The 18,162-nt window shown below is 39.6% G+C and overlaps 1 protein-coding gene across 2 annotated transcripts in view; it reads left to right on the top strand.

Annotated features, from left to right (window-relative positions):
- The window catches only part of LOC127422882 (cGMP-dependent protein kinase 1-like), a 381,301-nt gene that overhangs the window by 226,550 nt on the left and 136,589 nt on the right, over positions 1 to 18,162 (top strand). For both annotated transcript variants that reach the window (XM_051666688.1, XM_051666686.1), the window contains exons 4-5: positions 8,155 to 8,260; positions 13,436 to 13,499. In XM_051666688.1, coding sequence (XP_051522648.1) covers positions 8,155 to 8,260; positions 13,436 to 13,499 — 170 coding nt within the window. The remainder of the gene's footprint in view (positions 1 to 8,154; positions 8,261 to 13,435; positions 13,500 to 18,162) is intronic.

Here is an 18,162-nt window from a genome sequence, read left to right as displayed (position 1 = left end):
TGCAGGGCTCCCTGTTCTTCTATTCTAATCATTTCTATTTGCAAAAGTAATGTTTGGGAGTCTAACATTTATAATTCCTATTGACACACTAAAGCTGAAGATATAAATAACCATCTTAAGACAAATGCTTTTTGTGAAACATCTTATGTGCCTAAGACTTTTACACAGTACTGAATATACAAACATTTATATAAATATATGTTTAGCATATGTAGACATCCATGTTCTTACTATTAAATGAGCTTGCATTAAACATAGATATTAAATAATTACAGTGCAGTATACATAATTTACATTAGGTAAGCCAGTCTTTTTTATTTCTGATAAGTACAATCATAGATATGAAAAAGCATCCAGAGCAGGGGTCTTTAACCATTTTCAGGCTAACCCCTTGGTGGGTAGAGGGATGGAGCAGGTACTCCCTTTACATTGTTGTGTTTTATGCCAATCATCAGGGCCGGCTCGTCCTACTGGCGAAACAGGTGGCCACCTAGGGCCCTGACGTGCCTGGGGGGCCCCGCGAAGGCGCGAACTAGGACTAAGGAACATTGATGACTTTTATTTTGGAATTCTACGTAATCCAATGGTTTCTACTGTACACACACATAGGAGAGCGTGCAACGTGCGAGGACCTGATCATTTAACATTCAAATCACAAAAACGGTGAAAACTAAAAACAACATAGTACGTAAAAAATGAGCTCTGAATAATCACGAAAAGACAAATAACTGAAAGTTGCAACAAATAAAATAACAGCAGTATATCTAAAATTGGCAAGAAGTAAAGCTAATCAGTACACATTAATCTGCGTAATGTATCCTCTTAGACAAAAGAGGTTATTTTCCTTGTTAATCACTGTGCCATACCCCCTCCAAAAAGATAGATAGACCCTCTCCATGCAGAATGACTTCATTGCATATGAGTTACTTATGTAAGTAATCATGATTTTATACATATGTTTCAAAATTACTTTTACTTTTAATTTCTTTAGGAGTAAAAATACTAAGTGCACATTTAATTAGGTGATTTGAAAGTCTTGTGTGCATGGAGCGTTAAGGACAGCCTGTGCCAACTTGATAATCTCAGTGGCAAATATTTATTTACACCAGTTAGGCTATTGTTCTGAAATCAAATAGCAACTAATAATAAAATAAACTGTTGGCTGTCATCCACTCAACTGCTCAGTGCAACCATCGTAAAGCATCCGTGTTTATTTGTGCAAACTTCTACTGCAGTGTTGCTGAACCTTATCTGCACTGCGCTATGTGTGGCTCGTGATTACTTGCCCATTCCCAGGTGATGGCGTGTGTCCGCTTACAAGTTGTTATATGACACAGTTAACATGAACACTCTACAATTATTGCAAGAGGAAGATCTGGTTTGCAGGTGTGAGGGACTTCAACATGTTGATGTACTTTTAACTAAACAAAATACATACTTCTGTCTCTCGCTATCGCTCGTGTTTGAGTGAGCAATCATGACGAGTGCCAATGGTGGACCAAACCGCAGACCCTCTGTTGACCCTTGTTCCAGAGTTTCAAGGTAATGCTGAAAATTAATCCTACTTAAAATTTCCATGACTTATAAAACAGCAATTTTTGTAGCAAATCAATTTGTAGTACAAATAAATACATCACTGTAAACATATTAAAGATGAGCATCCAGTCAACTTATCTTTCCACACTAAATCAGTGTATGCAGTGCCCTAAGGTATCTCTTCTATTGACTAAAGCCTGAAGTATACTTCAGTCAAACGCAAAATCTGAGCATCCGCGTACAGAACGTGTGACACAGATATCATCATAAGCAGCGTGCTTGAGCACTGAACATGTGCATACAGATTTTTCTAACCATGCATACCCTGAACACACAGTAAGTGCATGCATCTGGAATTATTTGCACTAATTAGTAGGTTCACAAGGTGGCAACACTAACAGCTCAGCCATTGCTGTCCCGAGGAAGCGCTAGAGGATTAGTGATGGGAAGTTCGATCCTTTTCGGTTCTTTCAGACGGTTCGTTTCAATTAACTGGTTCAAAAAAAACGATTCACCAGTTCATTTACGTCATCACGTAATGATGTCACTATATATAATGCTAATACACCGGCATCGTAGAATACATGCACATTCAGTAAAGTCATATGTAAGGGCATATTGCTGATTATAACATTTTATTTAATTAAGTTATAATAATAAGGGTGTTTATTGTCTTCAGTGTTTCATTCAGTGATCCTACAATACATCCAACATTAAAGTTTTGCACACAAAGCACCCAATACTGACACTGATATACAAACATGTTCACTGTTAATAAGTGATTAAACTAGTCTTAATCAACTCACCCTTTTTTTACAGAAACCATGATCCAGCTCATCACAACTTCAGATATAATCTGCATGCACAATACTCAATGTAAAATCTCTTGACTGAAACGTTTCGCCCCCTCATTCAAGTCCTCTTTTCACGCATGCTCATCAGCTGCTTACTGATCAGCAGTCCTCAGTATTATGTCCGAAAGATGCAATTCTCAGTTCAGTGTACTGGTGACTCACAAACTGCTGTGATCGACTCAATGTACTGCTGACGTGAGAGCTGCTGTCCTCGGATCAGTGTACTGTTGACTTGAGAACTTTACGAGCAACTCATTGTACTCTTGACTCGAGAGCTGTTACGAGCGACTCATTGTACTGTTGACTCGAGAACTGCTGTCCTTGGATCAGTGTACTGTTGACTCGAGAACTGCTGTCCTCGGATCAGTGTACTGTTGACTTGAGAACTGCTGTCCTCGGATCAGCGTACTGTTGACTCGAGAACTGCTGTGATTGACTCAATGTACCGTTGACTCGAGAACTGCTGTGATCGACTCAATGTACTGTTGACTTGAGAACTGCTGTCCTCGGATCAGTGTACTGTTGTCTCGAGAACTGCTGTGATCGACTCAATGGATTGTTGAATCAAGAGCTGCTGTCCTCGGGTTAGTGTACTATTGACTCGAGAACTGCTGCGAATGACTCAATGTACTGTTGACTCAAGAGCTGTAGACTGGATCCTCTTCATACGTTGATAAAACGTAATAAAATCAAGTCATAAACATATTTCTAGTATGTTTTATTTGTTACACTCTCTGTTGTTCAGAGAAATACACCTGAAACATACATTTCGCCCCTTAATCACACACATGCTCAGTGTCAGCAGCTCATCGGTTCTCAGTATGTCGGACACCTCCGAAAGAGGCAATTCTCAGTTCAGTGTATTGTTGACTCGAGAACTGTTACGAGCGACTCATACTGTTGACTCGAGAACTGTTAAGACCTGAGCGTTCAGTCCGATTTGTGAGCTAGTTGGAGCGGTTAATTGCAAAGAAGAGTTGGCAAAAGCAGATATCACCAGTTCTAGGATCATATTAATCCCAGTTATTGGCTCATTGTCTCAGGCACATCCCAGAGACAGGCTAAGATAGAGTAACTTGTGGATCAGTGTTGACTCGAGACGTGAACTGTTTCAAATGATTCAGTACGATTTGGTGAACTAGTTCAACTCATTCACTAAAAATAACTGGTTCAAAAGAATGATTAATTCATGAACTGGACATCACTATAGAGGATGTATTCACCAGAAAACATCAACAGTGGATGCTCTTATAAAAAAAATCTAGAGTTCTGACAAACCTGCCGCAAACTTGCTGCAAATTTCCCACTCATTATTTTCACATGCAGATGAGCTTGGGATTCGCCTCAGATGTTTGCCAGACATTTGCAGCTCTTTACTGGTAGTTTTAAACCTGCAGCAAACCTTTGGCAGCAATGAAGAGTTTCCCTGAACTTGCCGCAACTATGCCAGAACTCTTGATTTTTTTAAGGGTGTGCATGTCAAGAATGCCAATATGATGAGGAGATCAGGAGATACCTGTATTAGTATAACTGGAGTATAAAGAAACCTTAATGGGTCTAAACTCTTGAAGATAAATAGCCCAGTATCTCATAGCAATCATAGCGTGCATGAGCCAACCACCAGTTTATGCACACACAGTCAAATAAAAAATACTTTGAAAGGCTGCGCGTTCAACTGTACACTTAAGCTAAGCATTCGCATCAAATTGAAGTGTACATTGGACTTTACATTACAACAGGTCTCCTTGTTGACTGTTTCAAGATAACTGCATGATTGACGTATCCAGGACAGCCGAATTATGTATTATAAATCTACATATTGATATCAATGAATTTATCACTCATAAATATACACACTACAGACTGGAGAGAAAGTTTGGATTATAAATAGTGGCCCCATGAGTGAGCTGTAAATAAAGTAGCTTTTTGAAGAAAGTTCATGCAAATTTCCAGCAAAGAGCTGTCACGTTTTGAGAGTCCAATGAGAACTGAACCAACTTTCATCTAAAAATACTTTAGGTATTGCCCTCCTCCAGAAAACACATCTTAAGGGAAAGTAATATTTTGGTAATGTTGTGGAGTGACAGCCATTTATGCTTCTGTCACGACAGACAAAATGCCTTATACCTTTCCAGCTCTGACTGCATTCCCAGGCAGCAAAATCAATTAAGGTGAGACTAAAGTCAATGACAATGTCTCCAAAACACAATACAGGTTTTGGCTTTTGTTTAAGTAGGCACTATGGGGAAAGTGAATGGACAGTTTCTATAAATCACTCTGAGGAAATGACTGAGGTTTCTTGTGTCTTCAGACTGGTGTGAACTGTCTTCTAATTGTTCACCGACTCTCAATTTGTTTTCTTCACCCAACTTCTGTGAGTAATTGGAAAAATACCAGACTTAGTGTATAGTCTGATTTAAAAATATGATTTTTAACAAATCAGTAAGCCACGAGAGAGATGATACAAACCAAAAACACTTTACCATCAGAAAATCCATGTAACGCACATACTTAATAAACAGTCAAATGTATTATAAATAGTTATCCGAATGAACAATTCTTCTGCCATGTAACTACAGTTAGCAAGCCTAACTGTGGGTTGTTTATGGTTGCCACATAGCAACGTGGCACATTAATATGAAATGTGTGATAAAAGGTGTGCGTTTATACAATAGTTATTTTACAACATATTCGAATGGAGCTCGTAAAATCACTACTTAGTGTCAGAAATATCCAGTTTATAATAATTATTTTAAAAGTACTTTGTGTGTGTATTTTCTCAAAAAGTACATTGATTGTGGCTCTGTGGAGCTACCAAAATATTGGTCTTTTTTTGAAAATCCTGACCAGCCCGACACAGCAATTGGCATGGGTTTGGGTGGGACTATCTGTTTATTTGGCCAATGGCAGACCTTGTCATTGATAACTAAATGTTGATGAGGCTGGGTCATCCTAATCTAAACCCTTAGATCACCCCATCCAGTGCTTCGGTGTTGAGCAATAGTAACGCTATGAAAAGCTACACATAAACACACACAAATATACATGTATCATGCTTTATGTCTTGGTTGGGACCTCACATCAACTTCTATTGTCCTCAAATTAAGTTCAGTCATGACAACTCTCTGAATGTTATTGTGGGTATGACATATTGATAGGATCTGGTCTTGTCAAACTAGATCTGCTAATGAGCAGTGCCTGGTTTCTCCAGACATGACGCTTGGAATTGAGGCCAAACATTTCTAGCTTTGTTTCATCAGACCAGAGAATCTTGTTTCTCACAGTCTGAGAGTCCTTTAGCTGCTTTTTTTGCTTTCAGCCTGGCCTCTCTTCCATAAAGCCCAGATCGGTGGAGTGTTGCAGTGTAGCAGTGATGGTTGTTCTTCTGCAAGTTTCTCCCATTTCCACACATGATCTCAGGAGCTCAACCAGAGTGATTATTGGGTTCTTGGTCAGCTCTCTTACAAAGGCCCTTCTCCCCCGATTGCTCAGTTTGGCCAGGTAGCCAGTTCTAGGAAGAGCTCTGGTCACCATTCCCTTACATTTTATGGACCTAAAGAGCTGAGATATTCTTCAAAATAATATCAAAATAATTGTGTTCTGTAGAAGTAAGAAAGTCATACACTTCTGGCATGGCATGAGGGTAAGCAAATGATGAGAGAACTTTCATTTTTGGGTGAACTATCCCTTCTGGAAAATGTCCACATTGCTAAAGCTACCTGATTTTCACTGATGTTTTAACTTCTATTCACTTTTGCACATATTCTAATAACTTTTTATTTTCATTGATTTTGTTGCACCAAATAAACATTTACACATAGCTATGTGGCTAGTTGACATGAAATGTTAAGCATTGTTGGCAGTGTCCTGCGGTGTGACTGTACTTTCTTCATCTAAAATTATTTTAAACAGTATTTTCTTATTTTGTATACTGTAATTATTATACTTGCAGTTTACATGAATTTTGACACTCACTAAGTTAATGGAAACTTTATTTTCCATCTTCCGAGCTGTAGAGTGCTTATTTTTGGTGCTTTCTCTTAAAAAAAAAAAAAAAAAAAATATCAACTCATACACTATGTGGCCAAACATATGTGGACACCCAAACACTACATCCATATGTACTTGTTGAGAAATTAATTCCTAAATTGTTGAAAACTGACTAGAGAGTTGGTACTTGTTTAGCTGCTATAACAACTTCCACTCTTCTGGTTCAACTTTCTACTAGATGTTGGAACATGTCTGTGGGTCTTTGCTCCCATTCAGACTCAAGAGCATCAGTAAGGTCAGGCATGGATGTTGGGTGATGGGGCCTGGTTTGTTGTCGGTGTTCTAATTCATCCCAAATATGTTTCAGGAGTTCAGGTCTGGGCTGTGTGCAGGACAGTCTAATTACACTCCAGACACATTAAACCATTTCTTTATGGACCCTGCTCTGTGCACATGAGCATTGCCATGCTGGAACAGAAAATGGCTCTCCCTAAAGGAGTTTGTTTGTCTAAGGAGATTGCATGGCTTTATGCTTGATTTTGTGCACTTGTTAGCAATGGAGGGGATATTCTGACACTGTTAATAATAATTTATATTAATTAATACTTTTATTTATATAGCACCTTTATATAGCACCACAAAGTGCTTCACAAAACATAAAATCAAAAACACACAGTAAAACCCAACATATTCACATAATAATAAAAGCAACACGCAGTAAAACACAATACATTCACACAGTAATAAAAGCAAGTCTATACAAATGAGTTTTTAAATGAGACTTAAAAACAGTCACAGATTCAGCAGATCTAATATCCCATGGCATGCTGTTCCATAAGCCTTCACTACAAACTCTCTATCACCTTTTCTTTTGCATCTGGATCTTGGAACAGCCAACAGTTCACGACAAGAAGATCTAAGAGGTCTAACTGTTTCACAAGATCTTAAAAGTTCTGCTAAATATTCAGGCGCCAACCCATGTAATGCCTTATATGTAATTAATACAATCTTAAAATCAACCCTAAAATGAATTGGTAACCAATGCAAAGAAGCACAAACTGAAGTAATATGATTAAAAGACCTTGTTCGTGTCAAAAGTCTAGCTGCAGCATTTTGCACTGATTGTAGCCACGCTAAAGTGCATTGATTTTAGGCAAGATGAAATAAAAGCATGTATGAGCATCTTTGTGTCCTTGAAACTCAAGACATGTCTCACCTTGGAAATGTTCCTTAACTAACAAAAACAGGATTTTACTAATTTCTGACAGTGGTATTCAAAATTTAAATTAGTATCAAAATAGACTCCCAAATTTCTCACCACCTGCTGAATATTTGGGACCATCTGAGTAAGTGCGGACTCAATCTGACTTTTTTTTTTTTTAATCATGGCCGATTATAACAACCTCGCTTTTATTAGTATTTAACTGAAGGAAATGACATGCTATCCAATTTTATTTGATTTACTATACACGCTTGAAAAACATTTAAATTAGTCAGATCATTAAGATTCATCGACAAATACAATTGCAGTTCATCTGCATAGCAATGAAAACTAATGTTGTATTAATGGCCACTGCCATAAAGCCCAGATCGGTGGAGTGTTGCAGTGAAGGTTGTCTTTCTGCAAGTTTTGGCTTTTGGCATTTAAATCAAGTTAAATCAAGCATTCTCCAGCATCCTCCGCCATCAATAAATCATTGGTCATCCGTGTGTGTGTGTGTGGGGGGGGGGGGGTTATAGGCCTAATTCTTTTCTCATTTATTTTGTTCCTCAGCCCTCACAAATGTGAAATTATGGGCCATCGACCGCCAGTGTTTCCAAACCATCATGATGAGAACTGGACTCATCAAGCATGCTGAGTACATGGAGTTCCTGAAGAGGTGGGCTACTTCTCCTTTACTTTGTATTTATTCTTTCTTTTACCCTGATGGAAAAGTTCTCTGAATGAATAACACAGAAGTGAATGGTTATGCAATCACAGATAATGTCTTGATTAGGTATGTAACCCTGATTCCCCGAGTAGGAAATGAGATGCTGCGTCAGTAGCTGATGCAATGGGAACACTCCCCCAGTGGTCGTGATTTGGAGACCTATAGAATCATGCCAGATTATTGGCTGATGGTGACTAAGCAACGCCGAATAAGGAGCTACGTAATTGGCTCCAGATAAGCATTCACTTGGTGCCATCTCCTCAGAGGCACAAACCTGTGTAGCAACCAAGGAGTTTGTTTCCTACTCAGGGAACCAGGGTTACATACGCAACCGAGACGGTCCCTTTCGTATTTATTTTTTTATGCTGCACCATTGCTTATGCAATAGGAACAGTATACCATAAAGCCATACTACCAGTATCTGCCAACTGTACCAGCCCTTTTGGCAAGCATATAGCAGCTCACAAGCAGACTATATGCACATAATTATAAGTTCAACCCTATTCCAGCAGACAGAACATGGGAAGCAGGAGTTAAATCCTCATCTAGATTATAAAATCCAACAAAAGTATATGGAGAGGCCCAACCTGCTGCCATACAAATGTCCTCTGGGGATGCATCTCTAGCCAAAGCCCACGAGGATGCCCCATTCTTCGTAGAATAGGACCAAATAATCCTGGGGAAAGGTAAATTGTGCACCTCAAAATCGCTCAAAATTGCATCCACAAGCCAATGAAAGATTGTATTTATCGGAAAACCTCTGTTGCAGCCACAAAACAAACAAACAGATGCTCTGACTTACGCCACTGGCAAGTGTGGTCATCTCATTCTCATCTGACTCAAATGGGGGAGGAGAGGAGGGCTCAAAAGTAATAGCCTGTGAGCCACATGGGGTAGAAATGACCTTGGGTAAATAACCCAATTGAGGTCTCAATACCAACTTCGACAAACCCGGCGCAAAATCCAAACAAGATGGATTGACCAACAGGGCATGCAAATCACCAACCCTCATAAAAGGCGCCAATGCCAAAAGCAGGGCAATCTTAAGAGTCAGAAACTAATCTAACTCACTCCTCCCTGATGATTGATGTAAGACACCACTGTTCTGTTGCCTGTCCGGATGAGGACATGACTGCCTTGAATCTCCGGAAGGAAATATCTCAATGCCAACAGCACCGGCAACATTCCCAGACAGTTTATGTGCAATGTCAGCCACTGGCCTGCCCAGACTCTGTAGGCTGGGTGACCTTCATACTCAGCACCCCAACCCACAGAAGAGGCATCTGTGACTATGTGATGACAAACCCGTCCCAATGGAACACCTGACTCCAGAAAGCAAATTTGTTTCCTTGGCAATAGGGCTCGACAGCATCCCATTTCATTCAACACTGAAAGGCCTCATGAGTAGGTCCAGGGGAATGGTAGACTGTTTAGAGCCCCAACAGCTTGAGAAACTTTCTTGCAGGGAGAACACACCCCTCTTTGAACAGCGCTAGGCACTGGCGCAATGACTGAAAATGCCTTGGTAACAGAACACTCTTGTGTAGTTTGACTCTCAGCCCTTAATTGTCCAAATGACTAAGAATGACATCTGGACATTGGGCAGCAAGACTCTCTGAGTGGGCTCACCAACCAATCATTGAGATAAAAATTAAAAATGTGGATGCCATGGAGCCTCAGAGGGTCCATAGCTGCATCCATGCATTTCGTGAATGCACGGTGCAAGAGAAAAACAGAAAGGAAGGACATACAGAGTGCTGCAATGCTGTGGGCACTGCAGCGGGCTTCCTAGTCTGCCTGGGAAGTATCTACTGGAAACCGGCTGTTTGTTGCTTTGCAGCATGGAACTCCTCAACCACCGACTGCACGGTGTCACAAGAGTCCTGCCTGTGAAACAGAGGCATTCAACAAAAAGGATCCAAAGGCCTGGCCAAGTAGTTATCCCAGGACCTCGAAATCTTCCGATGAAAGTCCGGAGAAAAGGGAAGCGGCCTATGTGGCACCGCAGGGCATTGACCCACCAAAAAAAATGCTCTTCCAACTGAGTCTCATCCAGCCAGTCTAGATGTAGTTTCTCCACTGCATATGTGACAGTCTCAATTAGCTATTTGTAAGACACAGTGGGCTTGAAAACCTGTCCGCTTTGGGGCAAGGCCTCGGCATGAACACCGGTGAACTCCTCAGAGCCTAAAGCTGCAGTAGATAAGGTATCCTTATCCACCAGCCCGAAGGAGATTATGGTGCAAGCCTCTGGGCTGGGACATAAACTCCCGCATACAAATTCGACGAGTGAACATTGCACTGTGTCAGAAGAGAGCAAGAGGGAGAACCTAAGTTCTGCCTGCTGCTCACTGTCCATCTCCTCGAACTCTGCGCCAACTCCCCACGGATCCAGCTGGCATGCCGCACTGGCAGACACACGGCCAGAAAACCAGGGAACGCACAGCCTACTTAAATCTGTCATGAAGGAGGCTTCAAACCATCGTGACCATCTGGGGGTGCTGCCATTGCATCGGCTACAGACAGCGTATAAGTGAACAGTGAAAGGGAACTCTTTACACTCTTTACACTCAATGTCCTTCACTGTGTATCCCTTAACTCCAAGGTGGTGGGTTTTAATTGTAACATTTTGGGATGTAAAGGGGCATTTTACTCCAATCAATTGTCTATTTATTTCTGTAGTTTTTCCAACATGTTCCTTGTTGAGGAAAATGTATAATGGTTAAACACTGGTATAAAATGGTCAGGTAGACAATAATTGGAATGCTGTCAGTTTTTGGAGATTCACTCTTCTTGGTTGAGTCTAATTCATCCCCTTCCACTCACTAAGTCAGAAAAAATATTGATTTTTCAGCCTCGAGTTATTTATGAATATCTTTGTTTTATTTGAACAGCCTTATAATTATTATTTAATACTGATTGCTTTCCCGTCTGCGATAAAATGCATTCACACTTGTGTTGTCTTCCAATAAAATCCACTGCACTGGACTCAAATTTGACAGATCTCCTCAATATGTCACATAATTTGAGAATCATTCATGTCCGTAGCACAAATAGTGTGGGACGAGTTACGTTCTAAAGTTTAAATCTTAACTTCTTCAGGAACCCTAAATATAAGCAATAGTAATAGAGGTGCTTGCCTTACCAGCAAACACCAATAATACTATATGACCATAAAATGGAATCAAAGCTAAATTTCCTGTGGAATGATCAGATTCTTGAACATTAAACAGGCACAAAAGTGTTGGCCATGAAACAGGTTTATTTCATTTTTCAAAACATTCCATTAATTCATACACTCCACTGGTGACATAAAACAATGATTCAATGAGAAAATTAAGTTTTCCCAGAGGTCCCAAACCTTATAGCTAATAATGTGAGATCATGGAAAGTAAATGGGCTTTTAGTGGAACCTTAAGATGCCTTTGTGTGCTGGGTGGGCTTCAGAGGCCCGCCTGAGGTGAAATGCTGTCTGTATAATCAATATGTTGACACCACCTCGTATAGAATGTGACTGCAGAAATTGATCTTAATTGTGTTGGAGGCTCCATCTATATTCTCTGAGGTACTTCAGATGTAAAGTAAAGATGATAGAGTCTTTATACACTCAACAATAAATAACAAAACTCTGAAGTAAATTGTTATGCACTGTAACTATTTATTTTTAATCTGATCTTTAGGACTGACAGGCCACACCTGGCATGTGATTAAATCTGATCCATTTGTTCAGACAAATAGACATTATCTACTATATCTGCATTGGTTTCCATAGTAATGATGTAGGCACAGTGTTGGGGAGTAACTAAGTAGCGACTCTGCTTACTAAACTCAATTTCTAGTTTTTTTTTTTTCCAGTGTATTTATATTTTAATTTTTTTCAGCTATTTTCACAGAAGTGTAGCTTGTCCAGTAACAAGCTACTTTTTCCAATAAGTAGTGGTGTCACAAAACACTACACTGTCATGAGTCAGCCGAGGATGTCATCAAACATGCTTATCTAAACCGTCCTCTCTCATAGCATTGGGAGGTCCAAAGCACTTAAGGGAATCAATACGTTCAGACAGTTTATGAAAATAAAATGGTTACAGTTTTAAAGTTACTTCCCTAACATTGTGTAGGTGTCAGAAAGATGCCAAGAAACCTTATTTTATAACAACTAAGAGTTGCTGTCTATCATGACATTGTTGCGCAATGCTGAACTCACAAGGCGCATGAGACAGCATCTGTGGCATTACTTTATTTTACATATTCATGCATATGCTGTGTTTGAAATCTGTCACTTATTCACATATCCAATATTCAGTACATAGCAAATTCCTTATAGTTCACTATATGGGGAGAAAGTGAGCAAACATTTTTTTATTTTTTTTTATTTGGACACAGCTGTATATATTAATGCATATTGTGTGTGATACTTACAGTATATGATAGTGTGTCCCACATGACAAAAAAGAAAACTACTTGAAATTTGATTTGACAGTTCAGACTGACACATTTAAAAAAAATAAATAAATAAAAATCTGATTTTTCTCACTATATGGTTTGTAACATTGGATTTCAGGTGCTTTTTGTGTGCAATAAAAAAAAAAAAAAAAAATAATAAAAAAAAAAAAACTATTTTTGCTACCTGTCTGAACAAATCCTGAAATTTCAAACAAGCTATATTCTCAGTAAATTCAGGAACACAGAAATAATATTTACCCATGAATATGTTCTAAAGTTCAAATCATCATGAATTCCCCCTAGCTGATATAAATGTGGGAAAATGTCTATTTAATTAGGATCATTTTTGATAAGGTATGTGGGGTCATATTGCTACAGAGAGCATGCAAATTGAGAAGCTCATCCAGTGAATGTCTTTCTGGTTGACTGGTATTTAAAATGATTGGCAGCTTTATTTTCAAATGAAATGTCATGAGAAGTCCACCCACACCTCAACCTGAGGCATTATTTCTGAGATTTCAGAAGTATACTTGCCTACTTATTTCACATTTTCCACATTCAAACTCAGAACATTTACGCTGTTTTTCTGTTGGCCAGGCATGATACTGTGTAACCTGACAGACATTGCTTGTTTTGTTGACTCACTAACCTCAAATGTTCTCTTTTTCATCTTCTCCACAGTGTTCCAACGTTCCAAGGCCTTTCAGAAGAAATACTCAGCAAGCTAGCTGACGTGCTGGAAGAGGTAAGTTCAACTGTCAGTTAACTGTGTAAGGAATAATTGACGATGGACCGTTGAATTGCTGAAAAATGTATGCACACCCGAGGTGGTAATGCGGTCACGATGCACAGCAGAGTGACCGTTGCACCTCGGGTGTGCATTATTTTTCAACAATTCAACGGGCCGGAGTCAATTATTACGATTATACCACAGTTACCACACCTTAAGACGTCGTTCAGGGTTTTATCTCAAGACATTTTCTGGTTTTCGTCCTTAAAACGCTCTTGTGAGTGGAACTACTTTCTTTCACAACCGATTCAGCATCTTACTTTAATACAGCTCAAGCCTTCGTTGCTAATTCGAAAATGTCACGTTAGAACTAGCAAGGGAGGCTTGTGCTGCTTTACTGGAGCACTTACTGGAGTAATAAGGTAGTGCGTTTGTACATGTATGTGTGTGTTTGTATTTGAGGGATCGAAAGAGAGAAATTTTTTGTTTCTGCTCTCGTCATAAGTAACATCGCTTAAAAATCGCTGAGATATGTTGCCATATTCCCGTTATAAGCCTTAACAACTTTTTTTCATCCCCACTGAGATGCAGGAGTGCGCTGACATGACGACTCAGTTTTCCCTCATGAGTATGTTTGGGCCTTAAGTGTGTGCGTTGTGTGTATAATGTGTGTCCACAAGTGTGGGAGTGGGAGTGTGTGTGTGAGAGGGGGAGCACAAGGTTTTTTTTCCCCACAGATATTTCAGATAATAGAGAAACTGTTATATTGATCAAGTGAATCTAGCTTTGATACAGCTCAAGCCTTCATTGCTATTTCGAAAACTTAATTTTAGAACTAGCAACGAAGCATGCGCTGCTTTTCCCTGTGTGTGTGTGTGTGTGTGTGTGTGTGTGTGTGTGAAAGGGGGGGTTGGGGGGGGGCGTAGCGCGGTGCTTTCCAGCTATGTGAGGTTGATTAGGGCAAAATACATGAAACATTAAATGTTATTTCGGATAATAGACATTGTTGTATTGATCAAGTCGCGGGGGTGCGGCTCTATTTGTTGGTCGGGGCTCGAGTCTCAGTGTGTGTGTGCTTGTGTGTGTGAGCGTGTGTAAGTGCGAGGGAGACGAGGGAGCACGAGGGCTCTTTTTAACTGAAATTGAAATAAATGTAGGATATTTAGACATTGTTTGACGTTCTTAACCGATTTACTTTAACTAATATCTTTGTTTTAACTGGTTATTTTGTTGTGGTAGCCTGTGAGGCTCTTTGAAATGACTGAAATAATTTGGCCAAGTGATATGGAACCGTTATGCGGTCAAGACCTGGAATTACATTATAGCCGAGCGTTTACTTGAAAAAAAATTGCACACCTTAGAACATCCATGAACCAATCAGAATCAAGCATTCAACAGACCCGTGGTATAAGTGTTGTATAATACACTGTACTTGTTCTCAAAAGAGCCAGATGAAATAAATGGACAAAATGACATTGTGATATACTTGTTCACAACAACAAATGCTTATATCTTAGGTCTTGCATGACTACTCATTTTTACTATTTGACTAGTCACCCAGCAAATAATTCTAATTGGCCAGGGTTTTTACTTTATGTAAATGACTCAACATACGGCATGCAGATTCAGCTGTCTTTGCTTTATGGCAAGTCTGACGCTGTGTTGACAGAGAGGAGAAAATGCCGGATAAGAAAGCATGCGTATCTCCATTGCCAGATTCATGCTGCTTGCCTTGCATCATAAACAGTTGCAAAAATAGTCATGTCCCACTCGGTTATAGTCTCCGTCAGCCAGTAGTTCATATTGGTAAACGCACCGACAATATATTCACTTTTCCCACCAGATATATAGCTGTTTATTTTTATGTGTTTTAGATAGAAATATATTTTATATATACATTGTAAAAAGTGGTTACATGCAGTTACCTTAAGGTTCTATTTCTACTTGATATAACCCTTACAAATACCTTTTCTTGGTGTAACCTAATGTATTCAGGTTGATTTAGTCATATTAAATAATATTTTTGACTTAAATGAAACCAGTTAATTTAGATGTTACCACATGCATTTTTATTTAAGTTACCTGACCATTTATTTATTTATTATTTATTTTTATTTTTTTACATATATTGGTAACACTTTACAATAAGTACAACATTAGTAAATGTATTAGGTACCATGAACTAACAATGAACAATATGATTTTTTACAGCATTTGTTAAACTTGGTTAATGTTAATAAATAAACTTGCAATTTTATATTGGTTGTTCATGTTAATTCATAATGCAATAACTAATGTTAACAACTTTTAATTAATTTTTTTTTTTTTTAAATGTATTAGTGTTGAAGCTACGATTAATCAAGATTAAAAAGTGTTTAAAAAGTATTGTTTATTGTTAATTCACTTTTTGTAAAGTGTTACCCATATAATATGTAAGTATATTTTTGAATTTTGTTAAATAAATGTTACATTTTCTTTAAAAAATGGTTACAACAAATAATTTATTAGTTTTTACACTATTTGCACTAATAGCTGGAAATTATGAAGCTGTAATTTAACACCACGACAGCTATAAATTCAGAAACTTATGCTACATAAACACTGTAACGTGTAATGTAACGTGTTATATATATATATATATATATATATATATATATATACACACACATACACACACATAATTTCCAAACCATTCTCTCAATTTCAACACAACCTCAATATATGTTAGCCTGCCCAATGATGGGTTCTTTTCTGAAAGTGTGCAAAGTGCAACGCTACAAGCTACGTCTTATCCAATTTTCGTGAGAGTGCTAATTCTAAGTGCAATTTTAGTGACAGTGGAAAGTGCAAGTGGATGTGGGTGGGAGCGGTTGCATTATCTGTGGGTGTATGTGTGCAAACTGTGGGTGTATTGTATGTTAATGAAGTGGCAAAATAAAAGCAATTTGCTATTTTCCTGAGAAATAGGTCATTGGTCTAAGATGTTTCAATGCCATTGAATGTCTGTTTTCAGCGCAAAGTCCAAATTCACTTCCTGCATTTGCAGTTTGGAGATTCCACCAGCAGGTTGTAATAAAGTTCATGTCCAAACTCTGATTATCAAATTATGTCCCTGACAGTAGTCTTTATATGAAACAAAAATTTATGAGATCAGTGTTAATCTATCTATAGCTCATGGTTTATTTTTCATTTATTATTATTATTATTATTATGTTTATATTCACAACTGTATTTATGATCTAATTTGTATAGGTATTTTTTCACCTGTTGTCTTAGAGTGATTTTTAAAGAGATCATGGCATACTCATTTTTTATCATTTTATTATCTTCCACTTAAAATGTTAGTAACATCCTGGTTACTTTTGTAACCTCCGTACCCTGATGGAGGGAAAGAGACATTGTGTCGATGTAGTGACACTAGGGGTCACTCTTGGGAGCCCCAAACACCTCTGCTTTTTGAAAAAAGGCCAATGGGAATTGGTGAGTGGAATTTGCATGCCACTCCCCGGACATACCGGTATAGAAGGAGCTGGTATGCAACCACTCATTCAGGTTTTGTGCTGAGGAGCCAAGACAAGGTCCCGGCCATTTCAGCGGGTAGTTCAGTGTTGTGGCAAGAGGGACACAACGTCTCGTTCCCTCCACCAGGGAACGGAGGTTACGAAAGTAACCAGGACTATTCCCTATCTGTCACTCACTCGATGTTGTGTCGATGTAGTGACACTAGGGGTCCCTATACAAAATGCCACAACTATCTGAACTCTGTTACATGGACTGGCAGTGCGAGACAGGCAGACCGCTGTGTGCCTCGTAGCCAGTGCACCAGGCCGTCACGTAACCTCCCCCAATGCTCTTGTGAGCGTCGAACGGTCCTTCGGGAACAAGTCGACTGCCCAACAAATAGAGACAGGCTAGCACAGCCGTGGCCTCTTTTCCTCTCTTTTCTCCCCAAAAAGAGTGAAATTTGTTAACCGACTGGGGGCCATAAATGTCTACGTCGGGGGGTGTCACTCCCAAGGGGAAGACACCACGGAGACCACACCCCTCCCAGAGAAAGGGGGGGGGGGTATTTTGAGTGGAAATACGTCACATGGTCTTACTGAGTCTTGTCGGTAGTATGTCATGTGGAGAAGTCCCATGGTAGGTCCTACCCGAGGTGGGAGGAGTTTCTACAAACATGGTGACCGGGGACAGAGGGGCCTCTGCCCAAGGAAGACGCAGTTTACCGATAGGGAAATGATTTAGCAGAAGATATCACATGGGGTCACCTACGGGGAACCACCACATGCAGAGCACTTACCACAGTACAGGGCCTAATTTGCACACGTACTGGGCCGGCAGTGAGTTTCTCTGTAAACTTGTCTGCCACAGGGCTAAGGAGGAAAGCCATCCAGGGATCACAACTTGTGAACATGACTGGGAGTCAAAAGCACACGTCTTCACCTCATAGGAGGGGAAAGGCACTATGCGCAAGCGGTACACCTGGCCATCTGTCCCTGAACTTAACTGTTTGGACCTGACACCACACAGGATGAAACCGGCTCAACCCGGAGATCATAGAACCTCACAAAGGTGTTGGGTGTTGCCTAGCCCGCTGCTCTGCAGATGTCTGGCAAAGAGGCACCACTGGTCAGGGCCCAGGAGGCCGCTACACTCCTAGTATAGTGGGCTCATAACC

Source organism: Myxocyprinus asiaticus, chromosome 32 (genome assembly GCF_019703515.2).
Source record: "Myxocyprinus asiaticus isolate MX2 ecotype Aquarium Trade chromosome 32, UBuf_Myxa_2, whole genome shotgun sequence".
Taxonomy (NCBI): domain Eukaryota; kingdom Metazoa; phylum Chordata; class Actinopteri; order Cypriniformes; family Catostomidae; genus Myxocyprinus; species Myxocyprinus asiaticus.
This window is presented reverse-complemented; position numbering and strand designations above follow the sequence as displayed.